The sequence below is a fragment of the Cheilinus undulatus genome, linkage group 10 (assembly GCF_018320785.1).
Source record: "Cheilinus undulatus linkage group 10, ASM1832078v1, whole genome shotgun sequence".
NCBI lineage: Eukaryota > Metazoa > Chordata > Actinopteri > Labriformes > Labridae > Cheilinus > Cheilinus undulatus.
This window is the reverse complement of record NC_054874.1, coordinates 29,961,059-29,988,494: the sequence shown is the minus strand read 5'-3', so window position 1 is coordinate 29,988,494 and position 27,436 is coordinate 29,961,059. Positions and strand designations below refer to the sequence as shown.

The 27,436-nt window shown below is 37.7% G+C and overlaps 1 protein-coding gene across 2 annotated transcripts; it reads right to left on the bottom strand.

Annotated features, from left to right (window-relative positions):
• Window positions 1-335: 335 nt before the first annotated feature.
• Window positions 336-26,430, bottom strand: slc43a3b (solute carrier family 43 member 3b). 2 transcript variants are annotated; one of them, XM_041797889.1, is made up of 13 exons: window positions 26,317-26,430; window positions 11,442-11,744; window positions 11,170-11,299; window positions 7,947-7,993; window positions 7,756-7,832; window positions 6,280-6,372; window positions 6,041-6,180; window positions 5,135-5,241; window positions 4,897-5,040; window positions 4,660-4,767; window positions 3,693-3,879; window positions 1,736-1,859; window positions 336-1,645 (listed from the first exon to the last, which is right to left on the bottom strand). In XM_041797889.1, exons 2-13 carry the CDS (start codon window positions 11,626-11,628, stop codon window positions 1,532-1,534), a joined length of 1,458 nt encoding a protein of 485 aa, XP_041653823.1. In that variant the 5' UTR covers window positions 11,629-11,744; window positions 26,317-26,430; the 3' UTR covers window positions 336-1,531. The 2 variants fall into 2 exon arrangements, with proteins under 2 accessions (XP_041653823.1, XP_041653822.1); XM_041797888.1 differs by lacking the exon at window positions 26,317-26,430 and adding an exon at window positions 12,049-12,075.
• Window positions 26,431-27,436: the final 1,006 nt, after the last annotated feature.

Genomic DNA, 27,436 nt, shown 5'->3' with positions numbered 1-27,436 from the left:
GTGGCGTCTGACAGCAGTGGTCTGCAGAGCAGACGTGACATCTGAGAGAGGCAGTCTGTAGCCTGGCATGCCCTGTAACCCATAACTGTGTGAAGTCGTGTTCATTAACTATGAGTCAATTTTTACAAAAATACCTGGATCAGTTTGAGAGGCAAAATATGAAAACAATCAAATAAATCTTTAGCATTGTATTTTTAGCATTTAAACTGATTATTCCTGTGCGATCAGAACAGACAGAGTAAAAACTTCATCATTAGGTAAAAAAAATCACAATAATGGAGTCTGATTTTTAGGCTTAAAAGATAATTTATTTAGGTTTTGATGTGTACATTTATAAAAAATCTTTACATGTGACTAAAAGCTTTTTATGTATGTGTTGAGAAACATGTTTTTAAGTGCCTGAATTTGTACATATTTTACACAACAGGTTTCACATTATTATCACATATTTGTGAACATTTACATTCTGATATTTCTTAATGGGCATGAAAAAAAATTAACTTTTGTTTTAATTCTAGGCTCAATAAACTCATCTTTGTGCAATGTATGGGAAAAAATATAGAAAGGTTTATATAAAACTGAATATAATCTTAATTCTACAGCTTTTAAAAATGGTGTCTTGCAGAAAATTAAAATATTCCCCCCACAGTTCTGGCTCAGGTTCAACAGCACAATGTAATGTGTTTATTCACTTAAGTTATGCAAAGCTGCTATTATCTGCTATTTGCAAGATGTGTCACTTAAATATACTGCTTATTAAATGTCATTTTGTTAATAATCAAAAAATAAGATGCATAAAAAATCTTGATTGCATGGCAGATTTTTTTTTAAAAAGTGACAAATATCATTGATCCTCTCTGCAAAACAGCAAAAAAGAACACTGAGATTCTTCTAGATTTTAGGTTGACTATCAGATGCTAAAATCTCTTAAAGATGATCTCAGCTCTTACAGGATTTTGTGACTCAGTATTACTCAGTTACATTTTTTAACTTGTAAGTTTCAGCCCACATCAACCCACAGGAGGCCTGGATTTACACTTTGGATTCTAACTTCACACAAAAACATTTGCTTCACACTATGAACATGCCTTCACAATAAAGTGCATCATCTCTTGGCACTCTGACGACAAAATAAAAATGATATACTTGGCTAATAACATACAGAACACTACAACAAAAATATATAGGTGAAATCATAATACTGCAGTAAAGTAGCACATTACATTTCTAACAGTCATGGAAATAGAGTCAGAGCAGGTGAATCTAACTGTAAACAATGTCAATTGCCAGATTTCATATAAAGCACTATTTTAAAGTTAGGAAAAGTCAACGGCAGCACCAAAGAACATAATTTCTACTGATTCCAATGCTAGAGTGTGAATGTGCTGCAAATGGCTCACTTCACAAGATGCCCCCTTCTGAGTGGACATGAGGCGACACAACAAAGTCATCAGTCACTACCAAACAAAGAGAATGAGAAGATAACGGCGTCACAGGTGAGTTTTAGGTGTGATTAGTCACCTGCCTCACTTTAATTGATGACCTTGGTCTTGACTCGCTGTGAGGCCAGGCTGCGACAGTGCAGGTACACGGAGAGAGGGTGGATGAAGGCGAGCAGGCTGAGCAGCGTCAGGCCGATGTTGACCTGCGGACCCACAAGAGCAGATGTAAAAGATTAAAATAAAGGTAAGGGGAGGATTGGCATAATCAGTTGGGACTCTTGTCCTTTACTCACATATAAAGGGTCTCCACCCAGAGCTCCTTTGACTAGAGCGAAGCACGGATACTGCAGCACAGAAAACACTGCAGACAGAGCCATGACAAGACCATACAGCTTCCCAAAGTGGCATGATGGGAAACTACAGACACAGATGAAACAGAAGTGGTGAAAATGTAACAGAGTTTTAACTTTCCAAGACTTAGCAACTTTGCTTTTAAATACGATCCTTAACATTAAGACTTTAAATCAAACATAAGGAATGCTTAACTAATGTGTGATCGGTTATGATCTGGTGCTGGATGTATCATGAGTCTGCTTTTTATCACTGTCCCAGATTGCATCAGTAAGACAGGATGGGATTATCACAGTTAATAAACTTTCCTACCGAGGAATTTTAAAAAACCTTACTATTGTTTAAGACATCAAGTGAGGTGAATTCCAGCTACTGAAATGTTCTTTCATTTTGATGCATTCATGTTTACAGTGTAAATATTTTTATCTGACAACCAGTGTGTTAAAACCCCAATATCCTGCAATTTAGCTTAATAAGATCTTGCACAAATCAGTGTAAAATAAAGAGTAAGATTACTGTAGTCCTCATGATCTTATCACAATACTACCATTGTCCGAAGTAACAGGAAGTCTCTTAAATCAGATACATTGGTTGGGTCTCAATAATTTGATCAAATGAGGAACAGTGGGAGCTAATGATAATGATTTCACACTAGAAAGTTTATTTTAAGGGTACATTATGTGATATTCAGCCTAGTAGCATCTAACAGAATAAACTCAGTAAAGATTAAACATAATATTTATAATTAGGCCCATCTAAATCAGTGTTTAATCACCTGAATGTCTTTGAATTTACCTAGATTTTTGCATCTTGCATGTTTCTATACTACCACAGAAAGGTCCAGATAACAGATATGCATTTTTTATATTCCACTGGTTGCCAAGTTAACTTCCATAGGTGAGAATTACTAGCTAAATTCTGGCTGGTCCATCTTGCTTATAGTCCCAATTTTACACACTGCACCTGTAAGTTAATATTATTCATTTTCATTCTACATTTATAAAAAGATTACCACAAAGGCACCTGGTTTATAAGACACAATAAACATTGAATGAGCGTAAGTGTGTTTAAGGTCCATGATTAGATCTTTTTTTTTTTTTTAAATCACATGCTTTATTGTCCCTTTCAACACACTACTGGGGCTTTTCAACTATGCCTTTTGGCGCCAATCCAAACAAAGCAGTGATTTACTTTTCCATCACTAGTGAATGGTTCTGCTCTGGAGCAGGGTCCAAGTGCACCCATCCCACCTGCAAGCGCACTGTGGTGACGTCACAGCAGTTGGTTAACATTTGGGCCTCGCAAACTTTGTACTTTAGAGTTAATACCTCGGGACAACAGCCTGGCCAGGCGTGATGTGAGTGGACAGCTAAACCCGGCAGTGTCCCTTCTTCTTCAGGTGGAACAAAACTATGCTTACTGACTCGCAGCTATCTAATATTAGTGTCTTAAAACGCTGCATCATCAGCTCTATCTATGTGCCCTCAAACAGATAGCTCAGTTGTGGTGGAAAGGCAAAACCCCTGCCACACTGGGCTGCAGTTCCCAGTCAAACCAAGTAGAGCAAAGCTGCTTAGAGTAATGGAAAAGCCCCATTTGGTTAAGTCACTGTACTGTCTCCCTGCAGCCACATTGAAGTAAAATAAGGACACTACTTCTCCTTAAAGTGTAACTAAACTCTCAGACCACTTTCTCAAAAAAATGGGACTTCAGCAGGCCATACTGCTTGTAAGTTAAGGTACAAATCTTGACAGTTTAGCACAAAGTATTAAAATTCTCTGTTTCTACTGAAAATAGAGTGAATGATACATTTGATAAAATGGGTTTCTTTGTGCTGCCTGCCCCCAGAACATCTTTAGAAGTTCTTAAAAAACACTTTTGTGTGTGTATTTTACTCACGCCACACTGATGAAGGCTGCGTTTCCACCGTAGAGGAAGGAGCGGTTGAGCACCTGCAGGATAAAGGTGATGTACTGCAATGGCAGATAAGGGGTGGAGGCGCAGATGGAGAACAGCAGACACTGCAGCGCTGTCAGGAAGAGAGAAAGTACCGAAGCCCGCAGGTCTGCCTCCTGCTCCGTCTCTCCTATGCTCACACAAACAAATACAGAAATTAATGTAAAACAATGGTGTGTTTACAAAGAGAGAGACGCTATGTCTACTGGAAACAAAGGCATTCATTAAAAAGATGATGATTGGTGAGTTTAGTTCAATAGTCTCCATGACTACACAAGCCAAGCAATCTCTGGTTGTTTTCTCAAGATCTTATCTATTTTATTTCACCGTCTCAAGATAAAAATGCTTGTTTTTCCATGATAACGGATCAGTGAAAGTTTTAGACCCATTGTTTAGAAAGGAACTCCATGTCTCAGAAGTTTGGTATAGTTGATGATGTTGATGACTATGGTGGTGGTGATGATGATGATATGGAGGTCCTTCCTGTTTGGATGCTTGCTTGTGTTATACTATCTCTCAAATATAGGTTGCTTTGGACAAAAGTACTAAATGAAATTGTCACATGAGCGCCCTCTGCTGGCCCCTGCAGCCTTGAGTGGCCAAGCCTGTGACTTGTAGCCAGTCTGCACCGTGCTGCCCCTGTGCATCATATGGAGCTCAGTACTACTAGAGTGGCTGTGAGAGACCTTATATTCATCTGTTATCAGAATAAACAGTTCATGCCTGGTTTATCACACAGCAGTTTAATGGGCACCGTGGTTTGAACAGAAATGTCCCAAAACACAAAAAATTGTAAGATTGGGCTCAGTTCAGTAACTTTTGTTAACTCAACTTTAATAATTTGGTGTGTGTACTGTTATTAGGGAGTGAAATCAGTATTGCTACTTGTACCTCATATCTGCTCTATTACCTGCAGCAGGAGCTTTGCCCTTGTGTCTGTCCATGATGAGGCCATTCCAGGGGGCACAAAGGACGCCACACATCTGCGTTATAGCAAATGCATTGATGTACTGGCTCACTGTAGGAACACGTGAAAACACATAAGGTACCATGAGTGTGCAATTTGTTCTTTCTAAACTTCAATCTTTTCTTTAAAAAAAAAAAAAAAAAAAAAAAAGTGAAAACATCATGTAAAGTCCGTGCATACCAAGCGAAGGCTCCCCGGCTGTCAGGCGCTGCAGCATGGGGTTGAGCGTGCCGATGAAGAGGTAGTGTCTGAGCTGCATCACTGACAACCAGACCAGGTGCCACAAAAAGAACCTGGACAAGCAACACTCACGGAAAGTCCTCTCTGAGACAGACAATGTTTAAACAGAGGGGGGGTATGAAAACAAAATTGTGGTCCTTATCTTAGGATGCTTACGTCTTTACCAAAGTGAACATACCTTCTTTCTTATTGATGTCCTTGCTGATTGGTGCGTCCTCTATAGTTCTCTGTGCAATACCATTCACTGTGTGCGACTCTGAGCTATTTGATTTCCCACAAGTTATTCTGAAAAATATTGCAATGAATCAGCTATAGGCTGAATATAATAAGGGAGTTTTGATACATATTTTATAATCATAATTTATGAAAATAGTTTAGGGTTTTAAAGCTCCAGCCTATTAAAAACCACAAACCAAAATATGAGGAATCATGATGTCTAAAAATAGCCTGAGAACTTTCTTTCTTTATTGAGATAGCACTAGCAAAAGCATTGGCTATTCTTCCTCTGGTTCAAAGACGTGGACAGCTCATGTGTTGTTTGCTCTGGCAGATTTGTCTGGTCAGTTTCCTGTTCAGAAAGAGTTCAGACGGTTCACAACCATTTATCTATAACGTGAGGCTGGTGTAAGAAACAAAAAAAAACAAGATGTCTGCCACTGATATGGATTGTTATGAATCCTCAGTTTTGTCCATACTGAAGAACAAGACAGTAGTTCATTGTATAAAACTTTTTTTCACCTATAATATGGTGCTCCACATGCTTTCAGACTTTGTAAATAAGTCAGAAGGCACAGCTATAATGCTCCCTTATTGTGTTGTAGGTCAGTCACCACAAATACACACTGGCACGCAGAGATGCTGAGCCATTATGCAGTTTTTTTTGGGGGCTGTTAGAATTTTTCTTAACTGTTTATGACTATGATTTTTTCATTTACAACTTTTTAATGACTTGAATGAAGCTAGCATGATTTAGGCCATTGTTTATTTTATTTTCCTGTATTAATGAGACATCAAACGAGTCCCATTCACTCTTAATGTATCCCTGAAGTACATGTGTTTAAACCTGTTTGAGGTGTTGTCGTACCCATATGTGTAGTGATCAGGCAGCGGGTAGGGAATGGACTTCCTTGGCAGCAGGAAGAAAGTCCTGAGCAGGTGAATGACGCCACAGGCAGACAGAAAGAGGAAGGAAGCTTGCAGAGAGATGCCAGCTTCATGTAACAACTGCAGGAGGAGAAAAGAAGATGGGGAGGATCGTTAAACTAACATGTGATGGTGTTAATATCTTGTAGATTTTATTCACAGGATGTGAATTTTTCTCACCTTTATGACGAGAAAGAGAGCTGAGGAGGAGTCAAAGGCCCCGTTGTAGAGAGTGATGATGGTGGAGCGGTGTGAGCCAAACAGGTTTCCAACCTTAAAAAAAAAATGCATTGAAACTTGAGTTAATAGTTTGGGCTTAATAACATTATCTGGGATCGCATGACTTATGAGACATGTGTATTTATTTATTAAGGTGCAGATGACATTAGGGTCAACTAAGCTGTCTGTTGAGTGTTTTTAAACTGAGATGAGACTTAAAAGAGCAGTGGTGGATTTATTTTACATCACTGTGGCTTAAAGCATGCGATAAATGTGATTTTTGAAAAATTAGTTGCAGTTATTGCATTAATGCTGCTCAATGCTATTTTTATGAGCCCAGTATTGGACAAGCTCTGCAGCCAGCAAACAAACACCAGGGGTGTTTTTCCTGTCTTGAACTGTGTACGATGACCCAAACTGACCTGAACAAACCCTTTTGTTTCGTCCAGGCCCTGTCTGCTCTGAGGTTGTTAAAATTAAATGTGTGTTAAATTTTTCAATAATCATGACCAGATACATAATGTACGCCAGCATATAGGGTCACTCTAAAAGATACAAAATAAACAGGATTCTTTAATCTTTGGGGGGAACTGTTGCTTTTTTTTTTGTGAAGAAAAATACATCTTTGAGATTTTAAAGTTGTATATTTACAAGAAACCAAACCTAGAATAAAGTTGTAAATTAATGTGTAAAAAACTCTACATTTCTGAGTTTAAAGTCTTTAATTTAGTGGTAAGATAACCCCAGTTTACAGAAATGCATCTTCTAAGTCCAGATACTAATAATAATGTGACTTTTCTTGGCTAAAATCAGAGGTACATACTTATTGCTTATTCCCATATAAAAGTATCATTTGATCAGACTCTCAAGCAGCTGATTCACCAAATCTACACCTTTCTACAGCCTTAACTTCAGGCCAAAATGCCTAAAAGTCTTACTATAAATCAATTACTTTTTTGGTTATTTAGTGCTTAAGGATCTTTTTCCTCATTCCTTTTCTGTTTCATACTTTAATAAATGTACCCAAACTTTGAGACTCTGACAAAAAAGGTTGGTGCTTGCCAGTTTGGGACCTGACAAACTCTGAAACGAATGCTCTTCTGGTATTAAACAGACAGGGATGCACAATGTTGGATCTTTTTGGCTGATATCTGATATGCTTTTGAAATTCATCTTAGCTAATAGTAATATATACAGTTTTTTTTCTCCTGTGCTGGTGTGTGTTGACCAGGAAACCAACTACTTTTGAAGGTACATTTTGCAGATATTTTAGGTCAATATAGGATTTATACTGCCAATATGTCTGGCTGAAGCTTTTTCTGTAAATGAAGGCAGAAATGATCATATTTGCCAACACCGATGTTTCATTTTCTAAGCTTTAATGATATCATTATTGTGCATCCCTGCTGATAAGACATCGATTGACTGCTCTGGTACCTGCATGTTGGTGATTAGAAACAACATGCCGCCCACTGCCAGGAGGGAGAGAGCCGGGAAGAGCAGGTTGGACAAAGCTGAGTGGAAAAGAAACAAAGTCAGGAGGAGGAAATCAGCATGAAACATTTGACTTTCTTGCAGAGTTTCTTTGGACAACAAAGTCTGAAGATAAGTGGAGAAATATGCTTTACCTGGAGCTGAGAAGGCAACCATCATGGTACCCATGGTGTAAAGAAAGCTAGGGGAAAACATCCATGTTATTATTTTCATATGTTAAAATTCACAAAGTAAGACACAGAGATGAGATCTGAACAATCATGAGATGATAAAATAAGTTTTAACTACATGTCAGATGGATTTTTTAAACAGTCAGATACAGGTTCTGCTGTTTGGAGAACTTTTGACCCACTTTAATTTCCTTCTCCTTTACCCTCCATCCTCATCACTTGCCCAATTATTTGGTTTTCATGTCCAATATTTTCCCACACCCTCTTTAAGTAGAAAAATAAGGACGGTCTTAAAGGTCTGGTTTGTTATTGTGGATTAACGTAAATCTGTGGCAACAAACTGTAAAGATTGTGCAGTGTAGCGTTATTTTAGGTGATTCGGATCAGCTCTGAGGCAGAGGGACTGACTCTTTAAACATCTGCTGGATAGAAAACAGCTAGCGTTTTCAGTCTGGCATGAGGATTCATGTCCCTGACCTTTCAGATAAATCTAGGAAATTTATTTGTACGTTTTTTGGGAATTGAATTAAGAATTTTCATGGAAATTTCAGTGAACTTGGACGCTTTAGGAAATTTTTCATTGTTTTCATGGAATTATGTGGAATGTGTTTGTACATTTTAGGAAAACTGTTAAGACAATTGTTAAGACATTCTTTGACAAATTTACACTTTCACTTGAGTAGACTTATAGACCAATACTTTTACTAGTAGCCTCCTTAAGCTAGTTTTAATCAGAGTAACTGTGTACAATAGTTGTACACTTTTTCACCTCTGCTGAACTTGCAATGTATGGCAGTATGGCACATCTTATTAAAATAAAAAAAATCTGTCTTTACCTAACTTTAGGAAATATTTGAGATACTGTGAAACCCCAATTTAAAAAGAAACCAAACTTTCTAAGAATTTTTAACCACTCAAAGTTATTCAAAGAAAATTGTTGCAGCTTGGACTTCAAACAGCACAAACTATACAAAGAGACATAAAATGTTTAAACAGCACATCACCAGAGCCCTAGAAAAGCCTGCATGCATATATTTTATTTGAATTTTGTTGTTTTTAAGAGATCTGATGAATTAATGCATGATTATGGTAAAGATTATGGTAAAGATTATGGTAAAGATCAGATTGTATTCAGAAGTTTTTTTTCAGTAATTTATGATCATATTGATTAGATAGAGGTATCATGAAAGTATGTATCAAATATGCAACAACAGGCATTAAGGGGTTAAGATCATGGTATAATTTTATAAGGGAAACATGTTTTCTAATGTATATGTACATTTTTCAATTTAAATCATCCTGTTTTTTGTTTATTTGGTTTGAATAAAGATTTTTTTAAGTGTCTCTTGAGGGCTTAGAGATGCCATCAGAACTGTCTGTACCCTTTGACACTGTAATAAGCTCCTGTTTAAAGTCAGTGTTAAAACAACAGGCACTTTAAGTTAGATTTTGATGTTTGGTCATTATGATTAAAAAAGGAAATCTTTAAAACATATGTGTTTGTTCGTATGTCTTTTAAAATACAGTGTTTAACAAATTTATTAGACCACCCTAACCAAAGTAAGGTTTATGCCACAGCTGCCCTAAATTAACAGCATTGGTAAAATGCAAAATCATTTTTTATGTTTCTGCAATGCTTAATACACCAATATGTAGAAGCTCTTTAACCAAAATTCTATTTTTAATGCTAAAATAGAATTATTATTGTTATCGATGAATTTTCAAATTTACTGATTTACAAAAAAATTGAAAAGATAGCAAAGCACATTATTATTTCTTGATTAATATGTCAAATTATAGTTATTTACTTGCATTCCTGAACAGAAAAATTAGTTTTTTCGTGGTTGAATGTTATGCTTGATTAATTTCTGACTTCTCAGAGAGCCCAGTGAGCCGGCTCAAATTTAGGAGAATTGAGTTTGAAATCCCTCATTCCTGTTCAAAATGGTAAAACGTGGAGAGCTCACTGAAAATGAAAGAGTCTGCATTAAAGCACTTCATGATGCTGGATGGTCTCAGACAAATATGACAGGTGGTCTAATAAATTTGTTAAGCACTGTATATCTAACATGCAACAGAAAAAATATATGACAGTATTATTCTCAAAATGTAGACATTTAGACTCCGGATACCCACCACACAATATAAGGTATCCTATAAAGGAGCATTTAATGTAAATGTGGCCAAAGTATTATCTAAAATCTTTTTGTGTTTCATGAAATAATAGCTAAATATGCAGGAATAAACCAATTTTACACTCTTTTTGTACCGCTGATTGTTAGAATATCCATGCAACTTTATTCACATATCTAACTAAGGCTGTACTACAAAATCAATTGTAAATACTACATTTTATCTCCTCAATGTGCTTCTTGTGTAGAGGAGCATGTTTATGAACATGGCTGTGTAACAATAAAATGACAAGCAGCCCAACATAAAGTCTTGAATGAGAAACCTCAGAGTTTCCTTCTGTTGCATTTATCAAAGTTTCTGCTCTTGATAGAGAAATATTACCAGGAAAAATGATCCCAGACAAAAACAAATCAATGTAGACTCATACAGCCTATTTGTACTTCTACTGTATGTAAAATGTTGATTTCTGACCAAAATCTACACAAGCTACTTTTTATCATTTTTTACTGGTAAAAAGTCCCAGTGTCCTCATATGAGTACTTCCTGTTTAGCAGTGCTGCAGCCTGTTACTTTAAATTAAAACCTGCCAAATTTGCAGCCATATCAAACTAAAAATGTTACCATTTATGAATAAACAAATTTCAATTGTAAGATTTCAAGTCTTTTTGTACCTTGAACAATCTTGTGCTCAGACTAGCTATACAGCATTTTGGTTAGCATGGTGGCCATCTTGAATAGACACTGATAGTTGTAATGTGCTTTTGTGACCACAAATGACAAAGTGTTCACAAATGAGGCCAACAGGTCTAGGTTTAGCAAATTAAGAGTTATGGTACAGGGAAAAATGTATCACCAATAGGATGGTTGATTAAATTATACTGCAAAATTGCACAACCAGATTGATTTGCAGCATGCATGCAGGGTAGCAAAGTGGGGAAAAGTTACTGCAAATGCAATCTGTTAGTTAAATATCACACCTTTGTTTCGTCTTAGCTGCCTGGTCTTTTTCTTTTAATTGTTATGTATTAAGATCTTGAACAGTTTTCTGACTTACATTCCTAAAAGACGGGCAACTGTGGTACCAAAGCGGTCAAAAAGGAAGCCATTGGGCAGTGTCAGGAAGTTGTTCATAAAAGAGGCGATGGTGAAAACCAGTGAGAATTGTTCATCCTGTTCACTGCAGTCTGAGGACACAAAAAATAAAGACAGGAGAGCAAAGCTTAGGAAGAATGCACTCTTTTCTGCTTAGACATGTCCTGTTTGTGTTGATCATTTCTGCAAACATTTAAAGTTTCACAATAAAGGAGGCAATGATTTCAAACTAACCTAGGACCTTTGTTCCATTGACTCCTGTGGTGTTGACACACAAGTAGCTGAAGTAGTCCTCTGTCTTCAGGACAAACACGAGCGAAGCCCAACCAAACACCGCTCCGGCGAAACATAGACACTCCAGGAGGCCCGTGGCAAAGGTCAGCCCACGTTTCACCACCATGCTGTTCCCCAGACCTGCCATGGTCACCCTCACACCTGAGCACGCACAGTCAGACAGCTGCTGAACACTTCACAATCACTTTTACCTGCATGGACGTACAAGCACAAGCACACAGGAGGCTTCTGCTGATGCAGCACCTACAGACAAGAAAAAAAAAGAAAGAAATTATTGTGTTTTCCCCATAGCTTTGGAGAAGTGTCAGAATTAATCCTATCTGCACCTTTAAAGAGATAAAAACCAGGTATAAAAGAGCACCACAAGCATGTTAAATGTGGTTAAATCTTCATATAAAAGTCCTGGTAGTATCTAAAGCATTAGGTCAAAACTGAAACTAAGATTTGAATATGCAATCCCCCAGTAGAGCCTCAAAGAAGGAAAACCCCTAAGAAATGAAGTTTTACACCAGTGACACTACACACTTAACTTGTTCCTCATACTCACCACTCAGCCTCTGAAGGTCTCCCCAAATGTTATCGCAAACCACACCTCTCTTTTGCCCCACTCTCGTTTTTATATATAGTCTAGTCTCCCTTCCTCTTTCTCCCCAGTTCCCTCCCTCTCTTCCCTGTGTTTATCCTCCCTGTGAGTCACTCTCTCTAACTTTCAGCACAGAAAATCTCTCCTCTGACTCTTTCTGGTCTTAAAACACTTCTGTGTTCCCTGGCAGCACATCAGCAGTGCCAAAGAAACCATGAGACGCACCACTGCTGTTCCAGATGAGGATGCTGGTATGGCCAGCTAGACCTTTTTGGCCAAAAGGTCATGTGACTTGCAGTGCGGATGCTGGCTGTCATATCTGACTCCAAATGAACAAAGCACCCTTGATGAGTCTTATCACTTATAGACAGGACCTCTGAACAAAAGGTGCAGCAGGAACTCATGACATTTCGTGATGCTGCAGGCTTCTCCTGATGAAAAAAAAAATACTTTAAGCCTTCTTTATCTCCTGAAAAGTTCAGCATATTTTACTGAGACACAGAATCAAGCCTCTTCTTCCAGTTACACTGGAAAGGTCAAATTAATAAGAAGTCTGGTCAACTTAGCATTCAAAGACTCATCATATCTGATCATTTAAACGGCTACATGTAGGGTTTTTGTTTGGTTTTATCAGCTTTAAAGCTCCTTCTGTTTGCACCCTCTGTTTGCAAGACTGTACCTCTCTCTCTTTGCTCATATTGCCCTGCACATGTCAAGCTTGACATGCCAAAATCAAATCAAATTCATTCATATTGCACATTTCAAACAGCAGAATCTCACCAAAGTGCTGTGCATTGAAGACGAAAATACCCAAAAATAGAAACAGTTGCAAAAGAGAGAAAAATACATGCACAAACACAAATAAGGCAGAATAATACACAAGTGTGAATACAAATGTAAACACATACACAGCATCCACATAGGCCTACACCTATAAATGCATCCATACTGCAAACACAAATCCACAAACCTTGTACAATTACACACCTATAAGGGATCAGAAGATTCAAATTAAAATAAGAGTAAATTTTGAGATGTGATTTTAATGTGTCAACCAACAGGACATTTATGATTTGAAAGGAAGGCTGTTCCACAATCAAGGGGCCATGACTGACAATCCATGTAGGATGGAGCTAGTCCATTCAGGGCTTTAAAAACAAACAATGCTGTTTTAACATTTATTCTAAAGCAGACTGGGAGCCAGTGAAGAAAAGCTGGAACTTGGCTTATGTGATCCCACTTTCTAGAGTCTGTTAGCCGCCTGGCAGCTGCATTTTGAACCATAAGCAGATGGGATGACTGACTGATTGCAAAGCAGAGGGAATTACAATAATCTAATCGGGAAATGGAGGCAAGTGAGGGGAAATGAAATGAAGGCAAGGATAACTTTTTCTAAATCATTGAAAGAAAGTGCTGGATTTAATTTTGAAACGGTTCTGAGTTTGAAGAAACCAGCTTTCCCAGCTGATTTTACCTGATTATCAAATGAAAAGGTGCTGTCAAAAATAAATCCAAGGCTTTCAGTGTGGAACCAGTTTGGTAGCTTCTTGAAGACCAAAAGAATTGCTTCTGTTTTGCTGTTATTAAGTTGAAGGAAAGTGTGGGCCATCCAGGTTCTTATATCATTGGGACAGGCTGTGAGAGAGGTGAGATCAGATGGATCGTAGGCTGAGTGTCATCAGTGTAACAGTGATATGAGAGGTTGTGTTTCTGGAGAATTTGACCTGGAGGGAGCATGGATATGGAGAACAGAGCAGGGCCTATGGATCCTTAAGGTGCCCCACAGGTTAAATTAGCTATGAAGGAAGTGGAAGTGCCAATATTTACATAGAAAATGCTGTAGGTCAGGTATGAAGTGAACCAGCTTGAGGCTGTGACACAATCACCAATGTCGACACTCACATTGTGTTGCTCAGCAGCCAAGGTCAAGCTCAATGGCATCTTTTTTGTCCAGGGCTTTTCACACCTCAGCTGCCTGACAAATCACTGGCAATTTTCGGGCCCTTGGGACATCCACTGCACAACAGGGGCTCTTAGCAACCCTACTACCACTGGCTCTTCTTCATCATCACATCCACCCATTACACCACCTTAAGGGTGTGTTTTTTTATTCTTTCAACAGATTTTTTTCCCATGCCCCTAGCAATATGCAAGGACATCCCGAGCAGGGGTTGTGTCAATCCTCCTTTCCACCTAATGGCGCCCTCAGGTAACTTACACACCGAATGTACGCCTTATTTCAGCCTCAATTTTTGGCCTAAGCATGCTGTTCTGCACAGCGCTACATATTTTTAGGGCTGTCAGCACTGATGTATTAATGGCAATTAGCAACATATTAACATATTAATGCATTCATTTTTCCTAATTGCAATTAACTGCATACTTTTTGTTTCTTTCAGCACACTTTGGTTAAGCTGCTGATGCGTCTCCCTGCAGCCACAGTGATGTCTAATAAGTCCGGCACTTCTCCTTGTCTCCAACAGGCTCAGAGTTGTGACAAAGAAGGGAGTCACACATGAAACAAGTTTCAGAAATAGTTCATTTGTTACAAACTAAAGTTAACATAATCAGATTAATGTAAGCCAGGCAGATCAGTCACAAAAGCAATGTATGAATGAGTGTAAAGAGCATTACAAAGGTGGAAAACATAAATACATCATGTATCATGTGACAACAAGGACACTTAAAATATATAAAGCCAGACCAAACCTTTAGCTGTCTTTATCAGGAGTGTCAGGAAACATAAGATGAAGAAGATGCCCTTACTCTCTTACAGAAGATGTGAGGTAGATCAGGCAGTTTAACACCAATGGCCTGACTGGCCACTTTAATAATATGTTACACCCTGCTCTTATCTACAGTCTGACCAAACCAGGGCAATAAAAACAAAGGTAATGATGGACTCTACCACTAAGATGAAGGAGTGTCATGACTTTGCTAAACATCCTGAATAAGTTAAATTCAATCCTTCATGGACATTTGTACAAATTACCACTGCATGTTATACACTGTAAGCAAATTTAAGCCACTGAACCAGACCATCAGACTGACCCTTAATGGCAATCTCGCTGTGAATAATAAGGTTTTAACTCTTTTAAAGTAGGCCTTCAAGGGGTGCTGGTGTCACACTATGCAACCTGTTTTTTACCCCTTCCTGACTCTTATTTTCATATATTTGTGACACTTATTCTGTATGTTTCAGACCATCAAATTTTGAGACCATCGAATTTTAAGATTAGCAAAAATAACAAGAGTAAACACAAAATGTTGTTTTAAAAGATGATTTTAAAGTACTGCCCCCCTCTGTTAAATCATGTATTAACTGTTATTACACAGGCTAACCCTAGCCCTAACCAGACCTGTTGAATCAAGAATCACTTAAAATGAACTTGTCTGACAAAGTAAAGTAGGCTAAAAGAGCTAAAGAAAAAAACTGTCATGCCCTAATCGAAAGAAATTCAAGAACAGAACCATAGTGAGAGCTATTATCCACAAATGGGGAAAACTCGGAACAATGGTGAAGCTTCCCAAGAGTGGCCAGCCTACCAAAATTACTCCAAGGGTACAGTAATGTATGGGTAATAACAGTTAATTCATGATTTAACAAGTGGGGCAATTATTTTTTCAATTAGGGCCATGGAGGTTTGGATCGCTATTTTTCCATTAATGAATTATATCATCACTTTAAAACTGATTTTTGTATTCAGTTATCTTCGTCTAAGATTTAAAACCAAAAAATAATTTGATTATATGAAACATTAAAGTGTGACAATTCTGCAAAAATAAATCCAGAGGGCGGCAAATACTTTTTCACAGCACTGTATATGGAAGCTTGTCTTCCAGCTAGGTAGACTTGGTTGAAAACTAACCTGTGACTTCTTTTCCTTATGTCGTTCCCCATTTTCTACTCTGTTATTTCTTATGCTAAACACTGTCCTGTCTTCTCCAGATAAAGGAAGAAAGCCCAAAATTACATCTTTAAAAAAGGGCCTCCTGTAAGTTCACAAAAGTATGGAAATCAATACTAAATAGGAGCATTAGACCTGTATGAATAGGCCTGTTTTCATTTGTTGTGAATTATCAATCATGTTTAATCAAAGTTAGGATGCTTATGGACTCAATGATTTGGAAAGGCACACTGTCTCTACAGAAACCCTCACAGCTGACGATGATATCAGAACAAAAACCAAGCCATGAGGTCAGAGGAACTGCCCATCAATCTGTAAAAGTCCAATATGGTTTATGTTTAGTGAACAAATCTACTCTTTTGCAAAGTGAAGTAGCTGCTACAACACATTATTTTGAATTTCTTAAATTATGTTAGCTCAGCTACTTTAGTTAGGCAAACTGAGATATAGATTTCAACAAGAAAAAATTCTGCCAACTTGACATTTTTAGATTTGAGCATGCTATGTCAACTAAATGTAAACATGAAGTATTAAGTTGGGCCCCTCAAATCAAAAAGCAGTGAAACTTGTTGCTAAACTACTTTATGTTGGACCCTCACATTATTATTATTATTATTATTTTTTTTTTTTATTACAGTGCAACCAAAAATGTATAGCAGAGGACAGAGATGTAAATGAATACTGGAAGTCCTACCCCCCTTTGATATTACTCATGAGAGACCAAAATACATACATGTTTCCACACCATCATCAGCCCATCACAAGACACTGCTCTTGCATGCACGATGCTTGTCATGCAAACAGTGCACGCACTTCCTAAAACTACTGACCCAGAGTGAACACAGATCTCAGACAGTGTCCACGCGTGAGGAGGATAACCAAGAGATACCGACAACAAAGAAGTTCAGAACAAGGTCTTCAGCACATGACTTCTATCCTATCACAGTGCAGCGTTACTATAGTTTAAAGAGGAAAACACAGACTCAGTTTGATCATCTTATGATGAACAAAAACACACAAAAACACACATGTCAATCAGCTGCTCTGATGTGTTTTATCCTATAAGCAACAGACCTCCAGTACAATAAGCTTTTATAAGTTATATTGCTGCACTAGCTGACATAACATGAATGGCCTTTATTTAAGCTGGAATAAAGATGCTATCCAGCAGTGGTAGGCAACTGGTGGCCCACGGGCCAAAATTGGCCCGCTGCCAAAAATACCTGGCCCACCAGATGACATTGATTAAAAACTGATTAATATATATATATAGATATATATATATATATCTATATATATATTCGCTATCACAAAAATGAAAATTCCACACAGATTTCAGAACATTTATTCAAAAATCGAGACAAAATATGATAAAATAAAATAAAGCAGCATCAGCTTGACTTCAGACGCACACTGGCTTGAGGTAGGAACTTAACTGGCACGTGTGCTCTGAGAAACAGGAGAAAAAAGAAAAATCGCTCTCTGTGTGCCACTGCAACAGACAAAGTGCAAAATCTGTTTCATTGAATTAAAACAAATAACAAGCTTGGCTCAAAGATCAAATAAATAAATCACAACAACCTGTAGCAAATTCATTGATTTTAAATAAATAACTTTAATAAATTACATTTTTGTACAAGATATAATTGTATAGATGAGAAAAAAAGTATTATTTTAGTAGGAAAGACAGGTTTTTGCCTGATGAAGATGTAGCTTTGGCCCGCCATTGAGTTGGTCAGAAAAAAATTTGTCCTGAGGCCAAACTTAGTTGCCGACCCCTGCTATACAGAAATGTGCCCATAAGACTGCTCCTCTCTACTTCTTGGTGTATTTTGTCTGACTAATCCAGCTCACATGGTTCAACTTTGCTGTTAGATTCTCTGAATTTATTTATGGATGTAAGTCCAAAGAGTAAAATGATCCTGCAGCAAAACACCCGGTGAAAATCATAAACAATAAATACTCGGTTCAAAGGGCTGTTTGAAGAACAAGTGTTAGTTTTAGGGATAAAGTTGATTTTAATATGCACGGCTAGATGAGAGAGCTTCAGACGAAAAGGGAGCTTCGGGGCCTCGATTAATCCTCTGTTCTTGCATATGTTGGTCTACTGTTTTAACTTGAATGTGCAGAAATTTACAGCATGATGTTTGGAAATGCCAAAGTCCAGGGGAAGCTGAAATGCAGAAGTATGATTTGACATTGGGGTGATTAAATACACTAATTAGCTTTATGATGAGTTGATTGATACTATTTTAACATGTGTTAAAACTAGTTGATGGCTTTGCTTATAGAAAATGGACTGAACAACAACTGTGTGGGATTGAAGCCAAAAGATTTGGAGCACCTCATCCATATTAACAGATGGGACATGGGTCAAATTATAAATTGATACCAAGTTTTAGAAATTTTTTCTCAAACCTGAGTTCATTTTCTGAGTAGCTTAGTTTAAGGTAGGGGGGCGTAAAGTCATGACTGCACTGGCATTTTTTCTAATTTGTAGACCCCAGGCAAAGACCAACATGAGACTGTGTAGCTAAAAGTGTGAAAGCAAATCAGGGCCTTTAAAAATAATTTTTAAAAGAGGAGCAGTTAGTTTTCAAGACAAAAAATGTCAAAATTTCTTGAGATAAACTTTTTTTTTTTTTTATTATATAATAATAAATTTAAGAAAAACCCAAACTGAGAATTTTGAGTTTTAGCTATAAGTTATAAATTTGCAAGAAAATAAATAAATTTGACTTATAAACTCAAAAATGTGGTGTCTAAGTAGTGAATTTACAACAATATAAAGTCAGAAATTTACAAGACACCTAATTAAAAACAGTGGTGGGATAGCCCCAGTTTGCAGAAATGTCCCTTATTAATCCAGTTATTGATGGCAGTGCGATGATTCTGGCATAAAGACAGAAGCACTCCCTTTTAGCTCAGCCCCAGTTAAAATCATATTTTGAATGGTTCTCAGCTGCAGTATTTGCAATTGGCTTTTTCTGACTTAATTTTCCTGTACATTGCATTGAGAAAGTATTCAGACCCCTATACTTTTTATTTATCTTATGTTGCAGCCTGATGCTACAGTCAGGAACAAAACATTTTTTATTCTCATTAACTTACACTCAGTACCTCATGATAAAGTGAAAACAGAATTTTAGTATTGTTTTATCTTTTTTGTCAAAAAATAAAAAACTGAAATATCACAGTAGTAATAATCAGACCCTTTGCAAAAACACTTTAGCTCAGGTTCCTCCCATTTCTCTGGATCTTTGCTGAGATGTTTCTCCACCTTTATTGAAGTCCATCTGTGGTAAATTAAGTTGATTGCTTATGATTTGGAAAGGCAAACACCTCTCTATAGAAGACCTCACACCTGACACTGCATATCAGAGCAAAAACCAAGCCATGAGGTCAAAGGACCTGGCTGCAGAACTCAGAGACAGGATTGTTGCAAGGAACCGATCTGGGGAAGGCTACAAAAATCTGCTGCACTGAAGGCCTCCGTAATTCTCAAATGAAAGAAGTTTGGCACAACTAGGACTCTTTCGAGAACTGGTTTCCCAGTCAAACTGAGCAATCAGGGGAAAAGGGCCTTAGTAAGAAAGGTGACCATGAACCTGATGGATATTTCAAGAGAAATAAATGGGAGGAACCTGAGCTAAATTTCGAGTGTTTTTGCAAATGCTCTGAATGTCAGTGTAACATGTCTGTTTTTTATTATTCGTAAATTTGCAAAAAAAACTCCAAAATCTTTTTTTCTCTTTGTCATGAGTGCAGATTAATGAGCAGATTTTTTTTGTCTGCAAAATATGTGATTGCAAAAGGTGAAGGGGGTGTAAATACTTTCTGAATGAACAGTGTAATCTCCATCTTTTTAAATTCCAAAATTTTCATTTTCTTCTCACAAATGCAGGACTTTTTAGACTGAAAAACTTCAATTGTATTCTCAAAAATAAATTGATCTACTTTATTTATCTATTTTATAGTGGCCCTATAACTGTCGTATAAAACAATCAGCAAGTTAACAAAATACTTTGAAGTATCTTTTTTGGTGACAAAGCCAGAGAATTACTGGGCATACCCAAAACCTGTAATATGAATACCCAGCAGTGCTTTATCATCTCTTAGAAGAGCATCATGACTCAGACTCATTGGGTTGGGTGCCTTTAGGAGTCTGTGTTTGGGGTAGTCGTCCACTTTTTAGGTTCCTAAGTCATCTTTGTGTTTGAATCAAAGTAATGCCACAGACATGACTAAGTAAAGAGGATGAAACGGTGATATTTAGGGTAGTGAAAGCTCGTGCAGTTGTGTTTCATAACCAACAGTCAAACGTGTCTGCCAACAGGGAAAGTGCAAACATCAGCAACTCCCAGGATAACTAATAGTCATATGTCATAATCTCATTTCTTTATAAAATGAAGCAGAAATAGAAAAAAACCACGAGATTCTCCATCACATCCACTGCTTCCTCTTTCCAAAGAAAGATCATCAGGAAGGAAAAGTGTAATGAATACTGATGCTATGATTACCATCAATTTTGTTTTCACATGCAAGTTTGTTGATGTTGTAAAACCCCAATTTCAAAAAAGTTGGGACGCTGTGTAAAGCCAGCTTTTTTTGTTTGTTTGTTTTTCTGGACAAACTGGTGAAAAAAGCAGATGACTACATGAGACTCTGGACAAATGAATTTCCCTTTCTGGATGAATAAAGTTATTATTGTGTTATTGTATTGTATTGTATTAAAATGTAAATAAACTGAACCCCAAATTTGTTCAGTTTGAATTTGAAGACTGCAACCAATCAAAAGTAGGGCCAGAGCCATGTTTACCCTCTCTTCTTTTAACAACAGTGTGTAAAGATATGGCGAGTGAGCAGACCAGTTTTGGGAGAGGAATGTTGTTCCATTCTTGTCTGATGTAGGATTCTAGCACTCAACAGTCCTGTGTCTTCTTTGCCAGATTTTTTAAAATGATGCTTGTTCTCTAATGGTGGAAGTCCTGGACTGCACCAGGCCAGTTTTAGCACCCAGACTCTTCAACTGTGAAGCCATGCTGAAGGATGTGGTACGTGGTTTAGGATTATCTTGCTGAAATATTCAAAACCTTCTCTGACAGAAACGTCTGGAAGGGAGCATTTGTTGTTCTAAAACCTCCATATACTATATAAACCTCTCTCTATATATTTCAGCATTAATAGTACCTTCCCAGATGTGTAAGCTGCCCACACCTTACCATCAGAGATGCTGGCTTCAGAACTGTGTGCTGGTAACAAGCAGGCTCGTCCTGCTCCTTTTTAGTCTGCAGGACACAACATTCCTGGTTTCCAAGAAGAATTTTAAATATTGATTAATCTAACCACAGAACAGTTTTTCATTTTGCCTCAGTCCATTATGAACGTTTTGCCCAGAGAAGACGGCAGCGTTTCTGTAATGTGTTTACATGTGGCTTCTTCTTTGCATGACACAGCTTTAGCTTTCATTTGTGAATGGCATGGTGAACTGTGACAGACAACATTTGCCAGAGGTGTTCTCATGCAGTGATTTCCAGTACAGAATCAGACCTGTTTTTAATGCAGTGACATCTGAGGGCCTGAAGATCAAGCAGCATCTAATACTGTTTTAAGCCTTGTCTCTTATGTGCAGAGATTTCTCCAAATTCTCTTAATCTTTTGATGAACCCTCTATAGATGGTGGGATATTTTTGCAATTTTGCATTGAGGATCATGTTTTCAAAATTTTTAGACCAAGTTTTTCACAGTCTCTGCTCATCTTTACCTCTGAGGGACTTTGCCTCTCCAAAATAATCTGACCTGTTGCCAATCAAGCTACTAAGTTGCAGAATGCTCTTCCAGAGTTTCTTTTTTTTTTATCAGTAGCACTTACTTTTCAAGCCTTTTGTTGCTACATCCCTACTTTTTTGAGCAAAATGTACTAATGTTTTTCATGAAATGTAAAATGTCTCAGTTTCAATATGTGATGTTTTTTATGTTCAAATGTAAATAAAATATGTGTTTATGAGATTTTGAAATCATTGACTTCTGCTTGTAGTTACATTTTCTACTTTTTTTGGAATTTGGTTGGTCATTGTGCAGTTTTGTCATGGTGTATTTCTGCTTGGATTTTTTTCCCACAGCTAATGTTTACATTTGCTGGTTTGTTAAAGACTTTAGTACTGCTACCACTGACCTGAGGTGACCTGATCAGGATTTAACCCTGCAGTGTGAACGACCCTGTTGAATGAACACCTTCACTAGCACACTATGACGTAGTCAAAGTCCATTTGCCCAGCAGGGTTAAACACACAGCATCAACAGGGATGGGTTAATGTTTTAAACATTATATGAGCAATCCATTAAAACACATGAAAGTAGCCAACCTTTCTTAGTAACAATTCATGGACAAACCGTGGATCGAGTGTAACTCCAGTTCATTGTGAAGCAGCAACTGTGTTACATAAGGTTTACTTTTAGCAGCACAATATGACATCAGCTGAGACTTGATTTTCTGATAAGGTGTAGAGATTTGTGAGTGATAGTTTACATCAGGGGTCATCAAGTACCTTTCCACAAGGGCCAGATTCAGTCTTGACAGAAACTCTGGGGGCCGGACTTTCAAATACGCAAAAATTAAATAAATATTTTGGTCTGATTAAAATATTATTGTAGTAGTAATTGTGTTTTCTTTCAAAACCCAGGACATTTTCAGACATTACCAGTGAGATCAATCCCAGTTATCTGTAATGCAGCAGGCCACAAAAAGACAGGCCCGACAACAGAACTGGTTGTGCCCCTGAAAATCCCGGAGAATCGGCCCTCCCCAGCTGTGAATTAACAGCCGTATTTACTCACTTTAAACCCTTTGTGCCACTCTTATCCATTTTTGCCATTTTTCCTCCATTTTAACCTCTTTTCATACAATTTTTCAACAATAGTTGCAACTTTTAACCAATTTTTTGCCACTTTTAACCCATTTTTGATACTTTTTGCCACTCCTTAACACAATTTTTGCTAGTCTTTAACCCCTTTAAACCACTTTTCCTGCAGGTTTTATCCCCTTTGTGCCCACTCTGATCATTTTTTTCCCTATTTTGACCTCTTTTGATACAATTTTTCAACAATAGTTGCAATTTTTTACCAATTTTTTGCCACTTTTTTGCCATTCTTTAACCCCTTTAAATACTTTTCCTGCATGTTTTATTCCCTTTTTGCCACTCTTTAATCAATTTTTGCCATTTTTCTTCCATTTTTGCCCATCTTTAACCCACCTTCAATATTTTTTTCCCCTTTTTCCCCTCTTTCACCAATTTTTTGCCACATTTTAACCGCTTTTCACCACTTTATCTGGTCATTTTTGCAGCACTTCTGCCAACCTTGCAGAAGCCAAGAGATACTCTTAAAACCACAACATCTTCTTTTCCTCCTTTTCTGAATTTAATATCTTTCGGGGGCCGGACAGGAAGCTGATATGGCCTGATATGGCCCCTGGGCCGCCAGTTGATGATCAGTGGTTTACATAATGCTTTTGAGCTGAAACCACCCAAAACCACTAGACGGCGCTGCTGCAATTTTTTCCGCAGTGCAAAATGAACTGAGGTGTGAGCACATGTTGCTTCTGTTAACACAAAACAATAGGCTATATAAGCTGTGGCGACTTCTTTGTTCTGTATGGCATACGATCATTATTTATTGAATCCTTATGGCTCCGTTGAAGCATACACTCACTGACTGCTTTATTGGGTACAACTGTGCAAGTGCTTCTTAATACAATAGCTACTCAGCCAATCACATTTAGCAACTCAGTGCATTTAGACATGTAGATGTGTCCAAGACGACTTGCTAAAGTTTAAACCGAGCATCAGAAAGCAGAAGAAAGGGGATTTGAACATGGCATGGCAGTGCCAGAGGACTGGTCTGATTATTTTAGAAACTTCTGATCTACTGGGATTTTCACACACCTCCATCTCTATGGTTTACAGAGAATGGTCTGAAAAAGGGACAATATCCAGTGAGCAGCAGTCGTGTGACTGAAAATGGCTTGTCGATTTCAGAGGTCAGAGGAGAATGAGCAGACTGGTTCCAGTTGATAGAAAGGCAACAGTGAGGCAGATCCCTTTATGAATTAGTAAAGCAAAGCTTTCTCTTCTCTAAGGTTGTCAAAATTAGTCTGGCACATATTTACTAAGATCATGGTAAAACTTTATACAGTTTATACATACATCTTTTGGTATTATAAACACATGTAGACCTATTTTGAAGCCTGTGACTGACTGTACTGTATTTCATAGTTTAGACATTAGACTGTTGTTGCTGTGACATTTCATCAAGAAGAATTCTTTGACATTTTTCCATGACCAAGTTAAGACAACAATGTAATGTTAACCATATCCATGATAAGTGGCGTAGCTAGGGATTTTGGGCCCACTGAAAGAATATTACCCAGGGCCCCCCTAACTCGCTAGCCAAGAAATAAATGTTGCATCATTTTTACAAATATATATGCATTTTAATGTATTTTTGAACCATAATATCCCCATTTATGAGCAACATTTTTACTATGTTTAAATTAAATTTACTTGGATTATTTTGTAGCGCTGGACTACATCATTTGGACATTTTTAAGGGAGGAGCAGGGGTCCCCCAGGATTGGGTTTTACTCGATTTTATGTGATACAAATTCAGTCTGTTGACTGACTCATTTGGTCGCTTTTGATTCAATAATGACACTAATTACCAATAAAAACAAAAACAAACTTTTCATTGTAGGCTTCTCAAGGGCCCCTCCCTACTGTTAGCCCGGGTAATCGGTACAGTTTTTCCCCCCCTGTGCTACGCCCATGTCCACGATTGCCTGATGAATAAAGAGATAAAACATTACAGAGGCAAATAGCAGCATGAAGGTCTGAGCTACAAAGAATATCCCACTTATCACCTTCAAACACCAACACTCCTGTACGGTTTGGCAGCTTTGTTCCATGAGCTCTTCTTTACTGACTGAATGTGGAGATGAGCCGTCAGCATCTGTCCTCTCTGCTCCATGGAGCATTGTTCTCATCCTGATTCAGGGTAGACATGAATGGTATAGAGACCCTCTGAAATCTGAATGGGCATAATGATTTTGCCTTTCCATTTATGAAAAGCTATGATGTAGGATGTTAGCTCTTAAAGCAGATTCAATGACTGAGCTGATTATAACCTACATTGCATTGTCTTTACTAATTATAATCAGAGTGGCCTTGTCACACTTGTATTTTTCTTCATGTGGCTGTTGGGGAAAAAAAGATGGACACCTCTAGATAAGAAGCTTGGCCTCTGAGCCATGTGCAGTGATCAACTTGAAATTTAAAGCACATTATGGCCAGTACAGAAAAAACAGGCACTTTAAGGTTTAATGTCCTGAATAATATTTTGTAATTTTGATGAGATTTGACATTATTTAAACGGTTTAACCCAAAAAGTTGGTTAGAAACCTGTTTCAGGTCTCAGGTTCCTATTGGTTGGGGACATGTCAAAGTTCTATTCCACTCCATTACCTATACCACGTGTCCTGTTTGGGGCCGATCCCAGCTATTATTGGGAAAGAGGCAGGGTACACCTCCTGGACCACTCACCAGTCAATCACAGGGCTAACATGCAGATAGATCACCAGTCACGTGCACACACACGATTCAGTCATTAACCATGAGCTTGTTTGGACTGTGGGAGGAAGCAAGAGTACCTGTAGAGGACCGACACATGCGTGGCCAGAACTCCACACAGAAAGGCACAGTCTGATGGGGATTTGAACTTAGAACCTTCTCACAGTGAAGCAACATGACTAACACTGCACCACTGTGCAGCTCCACATGTGGAGTTGTCTTTCAAATATGAAGGACAGTTTGTGTTCTGATGCAGAGGGATTTAAATGAACAGCATAAAGAAGAGCTTTTTCCAGAATTATTTCAATACTTCGAGCAGCATATTTGCCAAATATATTCAGGATTCCACGTTTCAGTGTTCATTTATGTTTTATGTTGGAGATAATCGGCAAGTTAGATATATAGCATTATAAAGTTGATTTAAAGTGTTCAAATGTGCCCTATTTGAGTAATCAATGCCCAAAAACATTTCTCTCTACAGGTAGGCTATCTGGCTTCATCTGTGGAGCAGTGCAGTCACAGCCCTGTGGTCATGCTGGAAGCAGCTGAGTGACTGCTGCCCACGCGGACCTGTCTCCCATATCCACAGTCCCCTCATCAACTTTAACTCCTCCACAGACTCGCAAAGAAAGCAGAATGATCGGATCTATTTATAGTCTACATACGAGCCTGGGGTGCTGTTTCCATGGATGTGCACTTACGTGATGCTATGCCTTCCCACAGTTCCTCCATGGTCCATACCATCCACACGGTGAACTTCCCTCCAGAGGTGAGTTCCGGGCGGGGAGGACGCTCATGTTGATGCCGCTTCTGTCTGTGCTCCTGCTCCAATCTGTGATTTATCAATGACTTCTACTGAAAGACCTCGAAGTACTCCCCTGCTGTTGGCAAAGTAAATAAAAGCAAACTGATTGTAACGCATGTAGATCGAGCATCTGATGGCTGTCTCTGTCTTCAACAGACATCACAACTTACGAGCTCGTGAGTCTGATTATATAGAAGATTAAGATTACTGATGACAAGTGTTTTGTCCTTTTTATTAGTGAACATATTGTCCTGATTTTTCAACAAGCTACAGCTGTGCACCATCCATTCAAACAATATAGTTGCTCTGACAAATGACTTGCAAAATTAAATCAAACGATCCATAAATCAATCAATCAAACAATGAGACAATCAATCCAAGAATATTATCACTGACACTGAATTAGGTGTTAATGAAAGACTACACTAGTTTGTCATTTGGCGCCATCCTGTGGTGTTTGAATAAAACTGTACTTAGAAAAAGAAAAGCATTACTGAAAAATCTCTTAAAATCCACTCTTAAGCAGAGCTGGAAATCAATTAAACCAACCTATTCAGTAAAAAATTAATTAATTAATTAATTAATTTAATTTAATTTAATTTTGCACCCCAATAAGGCATTCAGGACAAAAATGTCCACCGTGTAAAACATTTATTAAAAGTAAAGAAAATATTTTCCCCATACTTTTTGTTTGTGTTATTCATTTCATTGACTTCAGTCCTGATCATATCTACCAAACATTTTTTGTTTTTAAATACTTATTCTTCAATATTCTGGAGACTTTAACTCTTTAAATGCCAGTATGACTACAAGAAGTCCCGATTGATTTTAGTGGAAAATGATAGTTATTTTCTTAAAACTTAAAGTCAGGTGGCTGAGGATCTTTTCAAGTATAGTCTTGGATATGTTTAAGATGATTTTGATGTGCTATTGTTTTTGTATAGAGTCAGATTTAAAACCTTACACCCAAATAAGCCAAAAAAAATAAAAATAAAAATAAAAATCTCCACTCCCAA

Bases quoted from the DNA above. Each gene is read 5' to 3' on its own strand.
- slc43a3b (XM_041797889.1), bottom strand. From the start codon at position 11,628: ATGGCAGGTCTGGGGAACAGCATGGTGGTGAAACGTGGGCTGACCTTT. The intron at 6,373-7,755 runs GTACCAGAGCAG...TTTTTTTTTAAG, and splicing joins TTCTAATCACCAACATGCAG to GTTGGAAACCTGTTTGGCTC. The intron at 6,181-6,279 runs GTGAGAAAAATT...CTCCTCCTGCAG, and splicing joins CTCTCTTTCTCGTCATAAAG to TTGTTACATGAAGCTGGCAT.